Consider the following 18,375-nt stretch of genomic DNA (forward strand, 5'->3'; position numbering starts at 1 on the left):
CCCGAACTCTCTCCCACGGCAACTCGGCCCAGACTGGTTCTGGGCGCGCGTGGGGAGCGCGAGCGGAACACAAGACCTCGCAGCCAGTGCTGTGGGTGCATCCTGTCCTTTATTGCCCGTCTGGGGACAGCCAGGGAGCTTCCGCGGGAGGCCTGGTGGCAGCGTGTGCGCGAAGGGGCTCGGGGACCGCGCGGGGCCGTGCAGGCACGGACGGGTGCCCCCTCGGCTGGCTCACCCGCCCGCAGCCACCTCCCTCTGCCCCGCGTGCGTGTCGCGTGTCGTCCCCAAGCTCGCCTGGGTGAGGCCAGGAGTGAGCTCGTGACAGGCAAGCAGGTGGGGGGGGGGGGCTTCCTGGAAGGCGCCAGACTCCACCTGAGACGGGGCGGGACCAGACAGGGGCCACAGGACAGCGGAACTACTTCTACACCCTCCGCGGCCCCGCTACCCCGGGGGTCCCCACAGGGCTCCCGCCCCGGAGGGCCACGTCCGTCCGGGCACCGCCGCCCTGCGCCTCAGTCCCGTGGGCCGCGGGACGGGAGCCCCGTGCGCGGCGGGGCCTCTGTCTCGGGATTTCGTTTGGGCGCCCGTCCTCCGGGGAAGGGTCTCCCCCGCCCGGCCCTCATTCGCTGCCGGGCCTGGGCTCCGGGGCCCGGCTGGCGGCTCCGTCCCCCTCCAGCAGGATCAGCTCGGTTCTCGCCGCGGAGGCCACCATCGCCCCGGAGTCCGCGGCCTCCGCCGACCCCCCCTCTTCCTGCTCCTCGGGGGAGAAGCTTTCTCGGGCGTCAAAGAAGGTGCCTGCCTCTTCCTGGAGGTGCTGCTCGGCCGGACCCGCCTCCGCCTCCGCACTCTTGCTTTTCTTGGTGGGAGACGAGGAGAAGCCCAACCTGGGCAATCGAAACCAGCCCGCTCTCTCCTGCGGGTGCGGCGGCCGTGCCTCGGGCTGCGTCTGGACCGGAGCGGGTCTCGGGGCTTCGGCCTGGGGGTCAGTGCCGGCCTCGGCGACAGAGGAAGAAAACCCGATGCTGGGGAGCCAAAACCGGAACAGGCCGGAGGACCTTTTACCTTCTGCTTTCGCTCTGGGGGCCCCGTCCTCCTCTGCCAGGGCAGCCGCCGCCTCCCGGCCCTCTTCTGGCGGGAACTCGAGAATTTCCGCCGGCTCCTCGTCAGAACAGCTGTCTGCAGGCCCATGGCCAGAGCGGAGGTCAGGAGAGCAGGCTGGCATTCCCGGCACGTCTCCATCGGGAGAGAGAATTTCAAAGGGCTCTCCGGTGTCAGGCTGCGGGTCTCCAGAAACAGGTCCTGCTCCTGGGGCTGGCTGGTGAAGGCGCCCTCTTGGCCCAGGGTCCGCAGTCACCGCGTGTGCCTGCGACCGAGCGGTGGGCTCAGGGACCCTCCCCTTTAGTAAGGAGAACCCGTAGGAAGGCGTTTGGGCCTCTGACGCAGGGACCTCTGACTCCCGCACGATCCGGGCAGGAAGAGCCTGGGGCTCCGAGAGCTCCGTGTACATGGCTGTCACCGTGCTTTGTACGGTGACCTGCCTGCTCTCGGCCTCCGCGCTCTGAATGTGCACCCTGACCTTACAGATGGGGGCGGCTTCTGAGGAGACGGCCTCGGGCGCCTTCAGGACGCCGGCGTCCCGGGCGCCGGGGCTTTGCCCGAGCAGGGCAGTGTCAGGATGGCTCTGTGGGGACGGCAGCTCTCTGACACGGGGCACGAAAACGTCAGCCTCCCCGCTGGGGGCTGGGAAGCTGAACCTCGGAACCTTTAACTTGGGGAACTGGACAGTGAGCACAGAGTCCTCCCAGACTTGACCCACGTTGACCACGGAAACCTGGGACGGCACGTCGGTACTGGAGGCCCTCAGTCTGAGGGGGCCTTCGGGCTGGGGAGGCGGCTCCTCCGGGCCCCCGGCCGGGCCCTGCGCTGCTGCTGTCCCAGCAAGGGGGCGCTGGCCTGCTTCTCCTGGAGGCCCGTGGGGCTCTGCGAGTGTCCCGCACACCCGGAGGGGCAGGGAGCCTTCGCCTGGCCGGACCCTGACCTCGGGAGTGGACATGCCGGCAGCAGGGGCCTGAAGGTCTAGATTCCTCTGCGGAACGTCTGTGTGAGAAGCTTCGATGCCAGTGGTTCCCACGTCGGCACCGGCCTCCAGGGGCCGCGGGCACTTAGTCGTCTCCTCCTCGGACTCAGGAACAGGGACACCCTGACTCCGGACCGTGGTCGGTGCCTGTCCCTCCCCTGGCGCACTGGTGGCAGGCGCGGGCCCCTGAGCCCCCAGCCCTGCAGACCCAGGCCTCTCCTTGGAGGGGCGCCTGAAGCTGGGCAGACGCAGCGCGGGCATTCTAAACCAGCTCTCCCTGGGGCCGGCCGGAGTGACTCCCGCTGCCGCCTCCCGCGCTGGGCTCCCCTCCGTGGGGGAGGCGGCATCTGGGGTTGTCCGGGACGGCTGCAGGGGGACCTCTGTCGAGGGGGCCATCACCTCCCCACAAAGCTGGCTTTGTGAGCCGTCCCCGAGACCGTGCTCTCTGCTGCTGTCTCCAAGGGACGGGCCACGGGTGGACAGGCTCGCCTCCGGCGGGGCCTCGGCGGGTCTGAGCGCATCTTCGACGAAGCCGGCACCGGGAGCGTGGGCCTGTGTGGGGTGGAGGGTCACGTCCGCTCCCTCTGGGGGCCCAGCTGCTGCACCTGCACCCCCGCCCCCGCCACTTCCGCCGGTCCCTCCTGTGGAAGCCGTCATTGTGGGAGGTGAGACCTTCAGTAGGGCGAGGGCGGGTGCTGTGACCACCCCCTTCTCTCCCTCCTGCCCAAGACTCACATCCTCACCTGCTGCTGCTGGCGGCAGGGAAACCCCCGGTGGCGGGGGGGCTCCAGGGGCTGCTTTGGACTCTGCCCCCTTTTGGGGGGACCAGTGGAAAGAGGGAAGCTTGACTCTTGGTGCTCTCACAGGACTGCCCCTCCCCTCAGGCTCCGCGTCTCCGGCTGGGGCTTCCCCTCCAGCCACTGCTGATGTCCCCGCGGTGCCCACAGGTCCCTCTGCCACCGTGGACACAGAGACACCTGCAGACGGCAACTGACTGCCTGGCAAGGGGAACCCCGTGGCTTCCCTGGCCGAGGAGTGTGGTCCCCACTCAGGGAGGGGAGGGGACAGGGCGGGGACACCCTCTGCAGCTCCGGGCTCCGCCATGCCAGCTGCTGATTGGGGGGATGACAGTTGGAACTTTGGTCGATGAAATTTAGGAAAAGTCACGCGGCCATAAGATTCAGGAAATACGGTGTGCACTGGGCCACTGTGGCCGTCAGGCTGGGACAGCAGAATATTCTCGCTGGATGGGGAGTCCACGGCACCGGCCACGCTGGGCAACTGAGACTCCGCCTGGGACCCAGACAGGCCTACACAGGGCAGCTCGGGGGAGGCGGGGTCACGGGGGATGGTCACCTGGTACTTTGTAAGTGTGACGTCCTCACCCGGAATGAGGCTAGAGGAATCCCCATGGGGACCACTGAGCCAGCCGGGCCGGGACTCCGGCAGGGAAGTTTCAGAAGTGCTGGACAGCCCCGGGGACCCGCCATGTGCAGACTCGCTCGGAGGCGAACGCATGGCAACTTCTCCGCCAAAAGCTAAGAACACTTTAGGGGTTTTCCCAGGTGGAGAAAAGACTTTGGGGAGTTTAAAATGGGATTTTTTGCTTTTGCTTCGACCTCCATCTTTCCCAATTGAGAGACCTACGTCACCTTTGACTGTGACGGCATCCTCATCACGAGCACGTACGACGGGATGCATGGGGCCAGAAGGACTGAGGTCAACATCTTTGGCAATTCCCTCAACAGGTGGAGAGACCAGAGAGGACTTACTACTGGGGTGACCAGAAGAAGAAATGTTGATTTTAGGAACCTTCAACTTGCTTCCTTTAGAAAACAGTTCCAGGTTCCGAGAGGACATACCCACATCTGACTTAGTCCTGGGTGACCGGGCGTCCACGTCCACGCTGGGCAGGGTCACATCCATGTCGGGGGCGCTCAACTCCCCTCCGGCGGTCTTCACGTCCATCCTGGGGCCCTTGATGTCCACCTGGGGCGCGTTAAAGTCCACTTTGGGCATCTTCACGCTGGGCATGTGCACCTTGGGCACGTGCCCTTTGAGTCCGGCTCCTGCCGTGGGTTCCTGGGGCTCCCCCTCGGGCATTTCGATCTCCGGGAGCTTGTCGGCTACGATGGCAGACTTGAGTTCTAGGTCAGCAGATGGCAGCTCAACGGTCACATCACTGGACTTGACCTCAGCTTCCATGGAGGGCAGGGACACTTCCGCTTGGACCTTGGGCACGGAAACGTCCACCGCAGCCTCCAAGGACTTGCTTGGCGCTGAGGCACCGAAGGAAGGCATCTTGAACTTGGGCATTTTGAACTTGCTGTCTCTAGCAGTCACCCCCTTGTCTCCCAAGGTAAGGTCACCCTCCAACTTGGCCGTGGGTGCCTGGACGTCCACGTCTGCTCTGGGCAGGGTCACATCCACGTCGGGAGCACTCACCTCCCCTTTTGGGCCCTTCAGGTCCACCTTGGGTCCCTTCATGTCCAACTTGGGGGCCTTGATGTCCACCTGGGGTGCCTTAAAGTCCACTTTGGGCATCTTCATGCTGGGCATGTGCACCTTGGGCAGGTGCCCTTTGACTCCGGCTCCTGCCAAGGGTTCCTGGAGCTCCCCTTCAGGGATTTGGCCTTCTGGAAGCTTCATGTCCACCATGGCAGTCTTCACCTCTAGGTCGGCAGATGGCAGCTCAACGGTCACATCACTGGACTTGACCACAGCTTCCATGGAGGGCAGGGACATTTCTCCCTGGATCTTGGGCAGGGACACGTCCACCACGGCCTCCAAGGACTTGCTTGGTGCCGAGGCACCGAAAGATGGCATCTTGAACTTGGGCATTTTGAACTTGCTGTCTCTAGCGGTCACCTCCTTGTCTCCCAGGGTAATGTCACCCTCCAACTTGGCCGTGGGTGCCTGGACGTCCACGTCCGCGCTGGGCAGGGTCACATCCACGTCGGGTGCACTCACCTCTCCTTTTGAGCCCTTCAGGTCCACCTTGGGCCCCTTGATGTCCACCTCGGGGGCCTTCATGTCGAACTTGGGCCCCTTGATGTCCACTTGGGGTGCCTTAAAGTCCACTTTGGGCATCTTCATGCTGGGCATGTGCACCTTGGGCAGGTGCCCTTTGACTCCGGCTCCTGCCGAAGGTTCCTGGAGCTCCCCTTCAGGGATTTGGCCTTCTGGAAGCTTCATGCCCACCATGGCAGTCTTCACCTCTAGGTCGGCAGATGGCAGCTCAACGGTCACATCACTGGACTTGACCTCAGCTTCCATGGAGGGCAGGGACGCTTCTGCCTGGATCTTGGGCAGGGACACGTCCACCGCGGCCTCCAAGGACTTGCTTGGTGCCGAGGCACCAAAAGATGGCATCTTGAACTTGGGCATTTTGAATTTGCTGTCTCTAGCGGTCACCTCCTTGTCTCCCAGGGTAACGTCACGCTCCAACTTGGCAGTGGGTGCCTGGACATCCATCTCCACACTGGGCAGGGTCACATCCACGTCAGGGGCACTCACCTCCCGTTTGGGTCCTTTGATATCCACTTTGGGCCCCTTGATGTCAACCTGGGGGGCTTTGATGTCCACTTTGGGCATCTTGATGCTGGGCATGTGCACCTTGGGCAGGTGCCCTTTGAACCCGGCTCCTGTTGAGGACTCCTGGAGCTCTACCTCGGGCACCTGAACATCAGGGAGCTTCTCACCCACTGTGGAAGTCTTGAGTTCTAGGTCAGCAGATGGCAGCTCAACGGTCACATCACTGGACTTGACCTCAGCTTCCATGGAGGGCAGGGACACTTCCGCCTGGATCTTGGGCACGGACACGTCCACCGCGGCCTCCAAGGACTTGCTTGGCGCTGAGGCACCGAAGGAAGGCATCTTGAACTTGGGCATTTTGAACTTGCTGTCTCTAGCGGCCACCTCCTTGTCTCCCAGGGTAACGTCACCCTCCAGCTTGGCAGTGGGTCCATGGACGTCCATCTGCACACTGGGCAGGGTCACTTCCACGTCAGGGGCGGTCACCTCCTCTTTGGGGCCCTTCAGGTCCACCTTGGGCCCCTTGATGTCCACCTGGGGGGCTTTCATGTCGAACTTGGGCGCCTTGAAGTCCACTTTGGGCATCTTCATGCTGGGCATGTGCACCTTGGGCAGGTGCCCTTTGACTCCGGCTCCTGCCGAGGGTTCCTGGAGCTCCCCTTCAGGGATTTGGCCTTCTGGAAGCTTCATGCCCACCATGGCAGTCTTGACCTCTAGGTCGGCAGATGGCAGCTCAACGGTCACATCACTGGACTTGACCTCAGCTTCCATGGAGGGCAGGGACACTTCTGCCTGGATCTTGGGCAGGGACACGTCCACCGCGGCCTCCAAGGACTTGCTTGGTGCCGAGGCACCGAAAGATGGCATCTTGAACTTGGGCATTTTGAACTTGCTGTCTCTAGCGGTCACCTCCTTGTCTCCCAGGGTAACGTCACCCTCCAACTTGGCCGTGGGTGCCTGGACGTCCACGTCTGCGCTGGGCAGGGTCACATCCACGTCGGGCGCACTCACCTCCCCTTTTGGGCCCTTCAGGTCCACCTTGGGCCCCTTGATGTCCACCTGGGGGGCCTTCATGTCGAACTTGGGCCCCTTGATGTCCACTTGGGGTGCCTTAAAGTCCACTTTGGGCATCTTCATGCTGGGCATGTGCACCTTGGGCAGGTGCCCTTTGACTCCGGCTCCTGCCGAAGGTTCCTGGAGCTCCCCTTCAGGGATTTGGCCTTCTGGAAGCTTCATGCCCACCATGGCAGTCTTCACCTCTAGGTCGGCAGATGGCAGCTCAATGGTCACATCACTGGTCTTGACCTCAGCTTCCATGGAGGGCAGGGATGCTTCTGCCTGGATCTTGGGCAGGGACACGTCCACCGCGGCCTCCAAGGACTTGCTTGGCGCCGAGGCACCGAAAGATGGCATCTTGAACTTGGGCATTTTGAACTTGCTGTCTCTAGCGGTCACCTCCTTGTCTCCCAGGGTAACGTCACCCTCCAACTTGGCGGTGGGTGCCTGGACATCCATCTCCACACTTGGCAGGGTCACATCCACGTCAGGGGCACTCACCTCCCCTTTGGGTCCTTTGATATCCACCTTGGGCCCCTTGATGTCAACCTGGGGTGCCTTAAAGTCCACTTTGGGCATCTTGATGCTGGGCATGTGCACCTTGGGCAGGTGCCCTTTGAACCCGGCTCCTGCTGAGGATTCCTGGAGCTCTCCCTCGGGCACCTGAACATCAGGGAGCTTCTGGGCCACCGTGGAAGTCTTGAGTTCTAGGTCAGCAGATGGCAGCTCAACGGTCACATCACTGGTCTTGACCTCAGCTTCCATGGAAGGCAGGGACACTTCCGCCTGGATCTTGGGCACGGAAACATCCACCGCGGCCTCCAAGGACTTGCTTGGCGCTGAGGCACCGAAGGAAGGCATCTTGAACTTGGGCATTTTGAACTTGCTGTCTCTAGCGGCCACCTCCTTGTCTCCCAGGGTAACGTCACCCTCCAGCTTGGCAGTGGGTCCCTGGACGTCCATCTGCACACTGGGCAGGGTCACTTCCACGTCAGGGGCGGTCACCTCCCCTTTGGGGCCCTTCAGGTCCACCTTGGGTCCTTTGACGTCCAACTTGGGCCCCTTGATGTCCACCTGGGGCGCCTTAAAGTCCACTTTGGGCATCTTCATGCTGGGCATGTGCACCTTGGGCAGGTGCCCTTTGACTCCGGCTCCTGCCGAGGGTTCCTGGAGCTCCCCTTCAGGGATTTGGCCTTCTGGAAGCTTCATGCCCACCATGGCAGTCTTGACCTCTAGGTCGGCAGATGGCAGCTCAACGGTCACATCACTGGACTTGACCTCAGCTTCCATGGAGGGCAGGGATGCTTCTGCCTGGATCTTGGGCAGGGACACGTCCACCGCGGCCTCCAAGGACTTGCTTGGTGCCGAGGCACCGAAAGATGGCATCTTGAACTTGGGCATTTTGAACTTGCTGTCTCTAGCGGTCACCTCCTTGTCTCCCAGGGTAACGTCACCCTCCAACTTGGCCGTGGGTGCCTGGACGTCCACGTCTGCGCTGGGCAGGGTCACATCCACGTCGGGCGCACTCACCTCCCCTTTTGGGCCCTTCAGGTCCACCTTGGGCCCCTTGATGTCCACCTGGGGGGCCTTCATGTCGAACTTGGGCCCCTTGATGTCCACTTGGGGTGCCTTAAAGTCCACTTTGGGCATCTTCATGCTGGGCATGTGCACCTTGGGCAGGTGCCCTTTGACTCCGGCTCCTGCCGAAGGTTCCTGGAGCTCCCCTTCAGGGATTTGGCCTTCTGGAAGCTTCATGCCCACCATGGCAGTCTTCACCTCTAGGTCGGCAGATGGCAGCTCAACGGTCACATCACTGGTCTTGACCTCAGCTTCCATGGAGGGCAGGGATGCTTCTGCCTGGATCTTGGGCAGGGACACGTCCACCGCGGCCTCCAAGGACTTGCTTGGCGCCGAGGCACCGAAAGATGGCATCTTGAACTTGGGCATTTTGAACTTGCTGTCTCTAGCGGTCACCTCCTTGTCTCCCAGGGTAACGTCACCCTCCAACTTGGCGGTGGGTGCCTGGACATCCATCTCCACACTTGGCAGGGTCACATCCACGTCAGGGGCACTCACCTCCCCTTTGGGTCCTTTGATATCCACCTTGGGCCCCTTGATGTCAACCTGGGGTGCCTTAAAGTCCACTTTGGGCATCTTGATGCTGGGCATGTGCACCTTGGGCAGGTGCCCTTTGAACCCGGCTCCTGCTGAGGATTCCTGGAGCTCTCCCTCGGGCACCTGAACATCAGGGAGCTTCTGGGCCACCGTGGAGGTCTTGAGTTCTAGGTCAGCAGATGGCAGCTCAACGGTCACATCGCTGGTCTTGACCTCAGCTTCCATGGAAGGCAGGGACACTTCCGCCTGGATCCTGGGCACGGAAACGTCCACCGCGGCCTCCAAGGACTTGCTTGGCGCTGAGGCACCGAAGGAAGGCATCTTGAACTTGGGCATTTTGAACTTGCTGTCTCTAGCGGCCACCTCCTTGTCTCCCAGGGTAACGTCACCCTCCAGCTTGGCAGTGGGTCCCTGGACGTCCATCTGCACACTGGGCAGGGTCATTTCCACGTCAGGGGCGGTCACCTCCCCTTTGGGGCCCTTCAGGTCCACCTTGGGTCCTTTGACGTCCACCTTGGGCCCCTTGATGTCCACCTGGGGCGCCTTAAAGTCCACTTTGGGCATCTTCATGCTGGGCATGTGCACCTTGGGCAGGTGCCCTTTGACTCCGGCTCCTGCCGAGGGTTCCTGGAGCTCCCCTTCAGGGATTTGGCCTTCTGGAAGCTTCATGCCCACCATGGCAGTCTTGACCTCTAGGTCGGCAGATGGCAGCTCAACGGTCACATCACTGGACTTGACCTCAGCTTCCATGGAGGGCAGGGATGCTTCTGCCTGGATCTTGGGCAGGGACACGTCCACCGCGGCCTCCAAGGACTTGCTTGGCGCCGAGGCACCGAAAGATGGCATCTTGAACTTGGGCATTTTGAACTTGCTGTCTCTAGCGGTCACCTCCTTGTCTCCCAGGGTAACGTCACCCTCCAACTTGGCCGTGGGTGCCTGGACGTCCACGTCTGCGCTGGGCAGGGTCACATCCACGTCGGGCGCACTCACCTCCCCTTTGGGTCCTTTGATATCCACCTTGGGCCCCTTGATGTCAACCTGGGGTGCCTTAAAGTCCACTTTGGGCATCTTGATGCTGGGCATGTGCACCTTGGGCAGGTGCCCTTTGAACCCGGTTCCTGCTGAGGATTCCTGGAGCTCTCCCTCGGGCACCTGAACATCAGGGAGCTTCTGGGCCACCGTGGAAGTCTTGAGTTCTAGGTCAGCAGATGGCAGCTCAACGGTCACATCACTGGTCTTGACCTCAGCTTCCATGGAAGGCAGGGACACTTCCGCCTGGATCTTGGGCACGGAAACGTCCACCGCGGCCTCCAAGGACTTGCTTGGCGCTGAGGCACCGAAGGAAGGCATCTTGAACTTGGGCATTTTGAACTTGCTGTCTCTAGCGGCCACCTCCTTGTCTCCCAGGGTAATGTCACCCTCCAGCTTGGCAGTGGGTCCCTGGACGTCCATCTGCACACTGGGCAGGGTCACTTCCACGTCAGGGGCGGTCACCTCCCCTTTGGGGCCCTTCAGGTCCACCTTGGGTCCTTTGACGTCCAACTTGGGCGCCTTGATGTCCACCTGGGGCGCCTTAAAGTCCACTTTGGGCATCTTCATGCTGGGCATGTGCACCTTGGGCAGGTGCCCTTTGACTCCGGCTCCTGCCGAGGGTTCCTGGAGCTCCCCTTCAGGGATTTGGCCTTCTGGAAGCTTCATGCCCACCATGGCAGTCTTGACCTCTAGGTCGGCAGATGGCAGCTCAACGGTCACATCACTGGACTTGACCTCAGCTTCCATGGAGGGCAGGGATGCTTCTGCCTGGATCTTGGGCAGGGACACGTCCACCGCGGCCTCCAAGGACTTGCTTGGTGCCGAGGCACCGAAAGATGGCATCTTGAACTTGGGCATTTTGAACTTGCTGTCTCTAGCGGTCACCTCCTTGTCTCCCAGGGTAACGTCACCCTCCAACTTGGCCGTGGGTGCCTGGACGTCCACGTCTGTGCTGGGCAGGGTCACATCCACGTCGGGCGCACTCACCTCCCCTTTTGGGCCCTTCAGGTCCACCTTGGGCCCCTTGATGTCCACCTGGGGGGCCTTCATGTCGAACTTGGGCCCCTTGATGTCCACTTGGGGTGCCTTAAAGTCCACTTTGGGCATCTTCATGCTGGGCATGTGCACCTTGGGCAGGTGCCCTTTGACTCCGGCTCCTGCCGAAGGTTCCTGGAGCTCCCCTTCAGGGATTTGGCCTTCTGGAAGCTTCATGCCCACCATGGCAGTCTTCACCTCTAGGTCGGCAGATGGCAGCTCAACGGTCACATCACTGGTCTTGACGTCAGCTTCCATGGAGGGCAGGGATGCTTCTGCCTGGATCTTGGGCAGGGACACGTCCACCGCGGCCTCCAAGGACTTGCTTGGCGCCGAGGCACCGAAAGATGGCATCTTGAACTTGGGCATTTTGAACTTGCTGTCTCTAGCGGTCACCTCCTTGTCTCCCAGGGTAACGTCACCCTCCAACTTGGCGGTGGGTGCCTGGACATCCATCTCCACACTTGGCAGGGTCACATCCACGTCAGGGGCACTCACCTCCCCTTTGGGTCCTTTGATATCCACCTTGGGCCCCTTGATGTCAACCTGGGGTGCCTTAAAGTCCACTTTGGGCATCTTGATGCTGGGCATGTGCACCTTGGGCAGGTGCCCTTTGAACCCGGCTCCTGCTGAGGATTCCTGGAGCTCTCCCTCGGGCACCTGAACATCAGGGAGCTTCTGGGCCACCGTGGAGGTCTTGAGTTCTAGGTCAGCAGATGGCAGCTCAACGGTCACATCGCTGGTCTTGACCTCAGCTTCCATGGAAGGCAGGGACACTTCCGCCTGGATCCTGGGCACGGAAACGTCCACCGCGGCCTCCAAGGACTTGCTTGGCGCTGAGGCACCGAAGGAAGGCATCTTGAACTTGGGCATTTTGAACTTGCTGTCTCTAGCGGCCACCTCCTTGTCTCCCAGGGTAACGTCACCCTCCAGCTTGGCAGTGGGTCCCTGGACGTCCATCTGCACACTGGGCAGGGTCATTTCCACGTCAGGGGCGGTCACCTCCCCTTTGGGGCCCTTCAGGTCCACCTTGGGTCCTTTGACGTCCACCTTGGGCCCCTTGATGTCCACCTGGGGCGCCTTAAAGTCCACTTTGGGCATCTTCATGCTGGGCATGTGCACCTTGGGCAGGTGCCCTTTGACTCCGGCTCCTGCCGAGGGTTCCTGGAGCTCCCCTTCAGGGATTTGGCCTTCTGGAAGCTTCATGCCCACCATGGCAGTCTTGACCTCTAGGTCGGCAGATGGCAGCTCAACGGTCACATCACTGGACTTGACCTCAGCTTCCATGGAGGGCAGGGACACTTCTGCCTGGATCTTGGGCAGGGACACGTCCACCGCGGCCTCCAAGGACTTGCTTGGTGCCGAGGCACCGAAAGATGGCATCTTGAACTTGGGCATTTTGAACTTGCTGTCTCTAGCGGTCACCTCCTTGTCTCCCAGGGTAACGTCACCCTCCAACTTGGCCGTGGGTGCCTGGACGTCCACGTCTGCGCTGGGCAGGGTCACATCCACGTCGGGCGCACTCACCTCCCCTTTTGGGCCCTTCAGGTCCACCTTGGGCCCCTTGATGTCCACCTGGGGGGCCTTCATGTCGAACTTGGGCCCCTTGATGTCCACTTGGGGTGCCTTAAAGTCCACTTTGGGCATCTTCATGCTGGGCATGTGCACCTTGGGCAGGTGCCCTTTGACTCCGGCTCCTGCCGAAGGTTCCTGGAGCTCCCCTTCAGGGATTTGGCCTTCTGGAAGCTTCATGCCCACCATGGCAGTCTTCACCTCTAGGTCGGCAGATGGCAGCTCAACGGTCACATCACTGGTCTTGACCTCAGCTTCCATGGAGGGCAGGGATGCTTCTGCCTGGATCTTGGGCAGGGACACGTCCACCGCGGCCTCCAAGGACTTGCTTGGCGCCGAGGCACCGAAAGATGGCATCTTGAACTTGGGCATTTTGAACTTGCTGTCTCTAGCGGTCACCTCCTTGTCTCCCAGGGTAACGTCACCCTCCAACTTGGCGGTGGGTGCCTGGACATCCATCTCCACACTTGGCAGGGTCACATCCACGTCAGGGGCACTCACCTCCCCTTTGGGTCCTTTGATATCCACCTTGGGCCCCTTGATGTCAACCTGGGGTGCCTTAAAGTCCACTTTGGGCATCTTGATGCTGGGCATGTGCACCTTGGGCAGGTGCCCTTTGAACCCGGCTCCTGCTGAGGATTCCTGGAGCTCTCCCTCGGGCACCTGAACATCAGGGAGCTTCTGGGCCACCGTGGAAGTCTTGAGTTCTAGGTCAGCAGATGGCAGCTCAACGGTCACATCACTGGTCTTGACCTCAGCTTCCATGGAAGGCAGGGACACTTCTGCCTGGATCTTGGGCACGGAAACGTCCACCGCGGCCTCCAAGGACTTGCTTGGCGCTGAGGCACCGAAGGAAGGCATCTTGAACTTGGGCATTTTGAACTTGCTGTCTCTAGCGGCCACCTCCTTGTCTCCCAGGGTAATGTCACCCTCCAGCTTGGCAGTGGGTCCCTGGACGTCCATCTGCACACTGGGCAGGGTCACTTCCACGTCAGGGGCGGTCACCTCCCCTTTGGGGCCCTTCAGGTCCACCTTGGGTCCTTTGACGTCCAACTTGGGTGCCTTGATGTCCACCTGGGGCGCCTTAAAATCCACTTTGGGCATCTTCATGCTGGGCATGTGCACCTTGGGCAGGTGCCCTTTGAACCCGGCTCCTGCTGAGGATTCCTGGAGCTCTCCCTCGGGCACCTGAACATCAGGGAGCTTCTGGGCCACCGTGGAAGTCTTGAGTTCTAGGTCAGCAGATGGCAGCTCAACGGTCACATCACTGGTCTTGACCTCAGCTTCCATGGAGGGCAGGGATGCTTCTGCCTGGATCTTGGGCAGGGACACGTCCACCGCGGCCTCCAAGGACTTGCTTGGCGCCGAGGCACCGAAAGATGGCATCTTGAACTTGGGCATTTTGAACTTGCTGTCTCTAGCGGTCACCTCCTTGTCTCCCAGGGTAACGTCACCCTCCAACTTGGCGGTGGGTGCCTGGACATCCATCTCCACACTTGGCAGGGTCACATCCACGTCAGGGGCACTCACCTCCCCTTTGGGTCCTTTGATATCCACCTTGGGCCCCTTGATGTCAACCTGGGGTGCCTTAAAGTCCACTTTGGGCATCTTGATGCTGGGCATGTGCACCTTGGGCAGGTGCCCTTTGAACCCGGCTCCTGCTGAGGATTCCTGGAGCTCTCCCTTGGGCACCTGAACATCAGGGAGCTTCTGGGCCACCGTGGAGGTCTTGAGTTCTAGGTCAGCAGATGGCAGCTCAACGGTCACATCGCTGGTCTTGACCTCAGCTTCCATGGAAGGCAGGGACACTTCTGCCTGGATCTTGGGCACGGAAACGTCCACCGCGGCCTCCAAGGACTTGCTTGGCGCTGAGGCACCGAAGGAAGGCATCTTGAACTTGGGCATTTTGAACTTGCTGTCTCTAGCGGCCACCTCCTTGTCTCCCAGGGTAACGTCACCCTCCAGCTTGGCAGTGGGTCCCTGGACGTCCATCTGCACACTGGGCAGGGTCATTTCCACGTCAGGGGCGGTCACCTCCCCTTTGGGGCCCTTCAGGTCCACCTTGGGTCCTTTGACGTCCACCTTGGGCCCCTTGATGTCCACCTGGGGCGCCTTAAAGTCCACTTTGGGCATCTTCATGCTGGGCATGTGCACCTTGGGCAGGTGCCCTTTGACTCCGGCTCCTGCCGAGGGTTCCTGGAGCTCCCCTTCAGGGATTTGGCCTTCTGGAAGCTTCATGCCCACCATGGCAGTCTTGACCTCTAGGTCGGCAGATGGCAGCTCAACGGTCACATCACTGGACTTGACCTCAGCTTCCATGGAGGGCAGGGACACTTCTGCCTGGATCTTGGGCAGGGACACGTCCACCGCGGCCTCCAAGGACTTGCTTGGTGCCGAGGCACCGAAAGATGGCATCTTGAACTTGGGCATTTTGAACTTGCTGTCTCTAGCGGTCACCTCCTTGTCTCCCAGGGTAACGTCACCCTCCAACTTGGCCGTGGGTGCCTGGACGTCCACGTCTGCGCTGGGCAGGGTCACATCCACGTCGGGCGCACTCACCTCCCCTTTTGGGCCCTTCAGGTCCACCTTGGGCCCCTTGATGTCCACCTGGGGGGCCTTCATGTCGAACTTGGGCCCCTTGATGTCCACTTGGGGTGCCTTAAAGTCCACTTTGGGCATCTTCATGCTGGGCATGTGCACCTTGGGCAGGTGCCCTTTGACTCCGGCTCCTGCCGAAGGTTCCTGGAGCTCCCCTTCAGGGATTTGGCCTTCTGGAAGCTTCATGCCCACCATGGCAGTCTTCACCTCTAGGTCGGCAGATGGCAGCTCAACGGTCACATCACTGGTCTTGACCTCAGCTTCCATGGAGGGCAGGGATGCTTCTGCCTGGATCTTGGGCAGGGACACGTCCACCGCGGCCTCCAAGGACTTGCTTGGCGCCGAGGCACCGAAAGATGGCATCTTGAACTTGGGCATTTTGAACTTGCTGTCTCTAGCGGTCACCTCCTTGTCTCCCAGGGTAACGTCACCCTCCAACTTGGCGGTGGGTGCCTGGACATCCATCTCCACACTTGGCAGGGTCACATCCACATCAGGGGCACTCACCTCCCCTTTGGGTCCTTTGATATCCACCTTGGGCCCCTTGATGTCAACCTGGGGTGCCTTAAAGTCCACTTTGGGCATCTTGATGCTGGGCATGTGCACCTTGGGCAGGTGCCCTTTGAACCCGGCTCCTGCTGAGGATTCCTGGAGCTCTCCCTCGGGCACCTGAACATCAGGGAGCTTCTGGGCCACCGTGGAAGTCTTGAGTTCTAGGTCAGCAGATGGCAGCTCAACGGTCACATCACTGGTCTTGACCTCAGCTTCCATGGAAGGCAGGGACACTTCTGCCTGGATCTTGGGCACGGAAACGTCCACCGCGGCCTCCAAGGACTTGCTTGGCGCTGAGGCACCGAAGGAAGGCATCTTGAACTTGGGCATTTTGAACTTGCTGTCTCTAGCGGCCACCTCCTTGTCTCCCAGGGTAACGTCACCCTCCAACTTGGTGGTGGGTGCCTGGACATCCACATCTGCACTCAGCAGTGTCCCCTCCACATCTGGCATGCTCACCTCCCCTTTGGGGCCCTTTAGGTCCACCTTGGGTCCCTTGATGTCCACCTGGGGCCCCTTGATGTCCACCTGGGGGGCTTTGATGTCCACTTCGGGCATCTTGATGCTGGGCATGTGCACCTTGGGCAGGTGCCCTTTGAACCCGGCTCCTGCTGAGGGCTCCCGGAGCTCTCCCTCAGGCACCTGAACATCAGGGAGCTTCTGGGCCACCGTGGAAGTCTTGAGTTCTAAGTCAGCGGATGGCAGCTCAATGGTCACATCACTGGTCTTGACCTCAGCTTCCATGGAAGGCAGGGACACTTCTGCCTGGATCTTGGGCATGGAAACGTCCACCGCGGCCTCCAAGGACTTGCTTGGCGCTGAGGCACCAAAGGAAGGCATCTTGAACTTAGGCATTTTGAACTTGCTGTCTCTAGCGGCCACCTCCTTGTCTCCCAGGGTAACGTCACCCTCCAACTTGGTGGTGGGTGCCTGGACATCCACATCTGCACTCAGCAGTGTCCCCTCCACATCTGGCATGCTCACCTCCCCTTTGGGGCCCTTTAGGTCCACCTTGGGTCCCTTGATGTCCACCTTGGGCCCCTTGATGTCCACCTGGGGTGTCTTAAAATCCACTTTCGGCATCTTCATGCTGGGCATGTGCACCTTGGGCAGGTGCCCTTTGACTCTGGCTCCTGCCGAGGGTTCCTGGAGCTCCCCTTCAGGGATTTGGCCTTCTGGAACCTTCTCCCCCACCGTGGATGTCTTGAGTTCTAAGTCAGCAGATGGCAGCTCAATGGTCACATCATTGCTCTTGACCTCAGCTTCCATGGAAGGCAGGGACACTTCCGCCTGGATCTTGGGCAGGGACACGTCCACCGTGGCCTCCAAGGACTTGCTTGGCACGGAGGCACCGAAAGATGGCATCTTGAACCTGGGCATTTTGAACTTGCTGTCTCTGGCGGCCACCTCCCTTTCTCCCAGTGTAAAATCGGCTTGAGTTGTCTGAACACCCTCTCTTTCTCCCTCCGTGGCTCTTGAGTCTACCTCAGGTGTGTCTAATTTTGTTTTTTCGCGTTCTGACTGTTTGACTCTGGCACCTCTCTCTGCGGTCAGAATGGTGAGCGTGCTCTCCATTTCTCTGACCTGTTCCTGACCTGATTTTATGTCCTTTCCTGGAGACCACCCGAATGAGGGTGTTTTGAATTTGAACCTAGTTTTCCTCTCCTGTCTGCCCTGTGCGTGTGTGTCCCCCTCTTCGGCGTGTGCCTCTCCGTGCCCTGCCTCAGCTCCCTCTGCTCCTCCTTCGTCCCGTTCTGTCAGGGGCCCTGCGGGCTTTCCAGCCACCTGTGGTCCCGGTCTGTGGTCAGGCTGCTCTTTCATGCCCGTGCCCTCTGCTGTAGGACCTCCGTGTCTGGGTCCCTGCACTCGTGCTGCTGTGCCCGCTTCTCTGTCTGGCATTGTTTCTTTGCAGAATTCAAAGCTGGGCGTTTTGACATCGGGTATTTGGATTTGGAACTCCGGCTGGCGGCCCTGTGTGTCCACTTTGCCTTGCAGAGCCGATGTGGCAATCCCAGTTTCTGTGCCCTGGACTGCTTCTCTGTGGCCGTCTCCACCTGGCTTTGGGCCTGAGTCCATCCCGGGTTTCCCGTCTGACACCGAGTCGACCTGGTCCTTCACTTCCTTTGTCTTTCTTCGGCGCCTGGGTGCCACGCTGGCCCCGTCCCCCCAGGCTCCCTCGCTGGGGCGGCCCGGCTCCACGGGCTGCTGGGCAGTGAGAGCTGATGTCCCCTCTGGTCCCTCCACCGTCCTGTCTGTGCTGGCCTTGGCGCCCTCTTGGCTGTCATCCCAGGATGCTGCCTCCTCTAGGACCCCAGACTGGACCTCTGTGCTCGGCCTCGCCCCCGGTGTTGGACCCTTCCCTGAGCCCACTCTGAATCGCAGGTTCAGGAACCTTCTCCTCCGCTGGCCGTCCGGTCCTGCCTTCTGCTCCTGCTCCTCTGTTGGGAGCTGGGCCTCTGTGTCTGTGCTCGTGGGGGACATGTCAGGTGGGTGTCCTCGCTCACAGGCCTCTGAAGAGCTGTGTGACCTCCGCGGCCCTGACCTGGGCTTGGTCTTTATTGACTGGAATTTGGGCCAGGAGAGCCTCTCGTTTTGGGATGGCCTGCCCCTGCCCTCTCTGGGCTTGGAGATCAGTCTCTCCTTGTCTCCACTTCCTTCCACAGTCTTCGTGGGGGTCTCTGTGCACCCATCGGCGACATCTTTTTCCTGAAATACAAGGACAGGGAGCATGGCAGCAGTAGCGTGGGAATTCTAGGGCCCTGGGCTCACAAGACAGATGCGGGAGGGGAGGGCGCCCCCCACTC

At 60.9% G+C, this 18,375-nt stretch overlaps 1 protein-coding gene across 3 annotated transcripts in view; it reads right to left on the reverse strand.

The window, feature by feature from the left end:
- Positions 1-90: 90 nt before the first annotated feature.
- The window catches only part of AHNAK2 (AHNAK nucleoprotein 2), a 33,474-nt gene continuing 15,189 nt past the window's right edge, over positions 91-18,375 (reverse strand). For 2 of the 3 annotated variants that reach the window (XM_045060630.1, XM_045060631.1), the window contains exon 7: positions 91-18,277. In XM_045060630.1, coding sequence (XP_044916565.1) covers positions 620-18,277 — 17,658 coding nt within the window. In that variant the 3' untranslated portion in view covers positions 91-619. The remainder of the gene's footprint in view (positions 18,278-18,375) is intronic. The other variant, XM_045060632.1, reaches the window with a different exon arrangement.

Source organism: Felis catus, chromosome B3 (genome assembly GCF_018350175.1).
Source record: "Felis catus isolate Fca126 chromosome B3, F.catus_Fca126_mat1.0, whole genome shotgun sequence".
Classification (NCBI taxonomy): Eukaryota; Metazoa; Chordata; class Mammalia; order Carnivora; family Felidae; genus Felis; species Felis catus.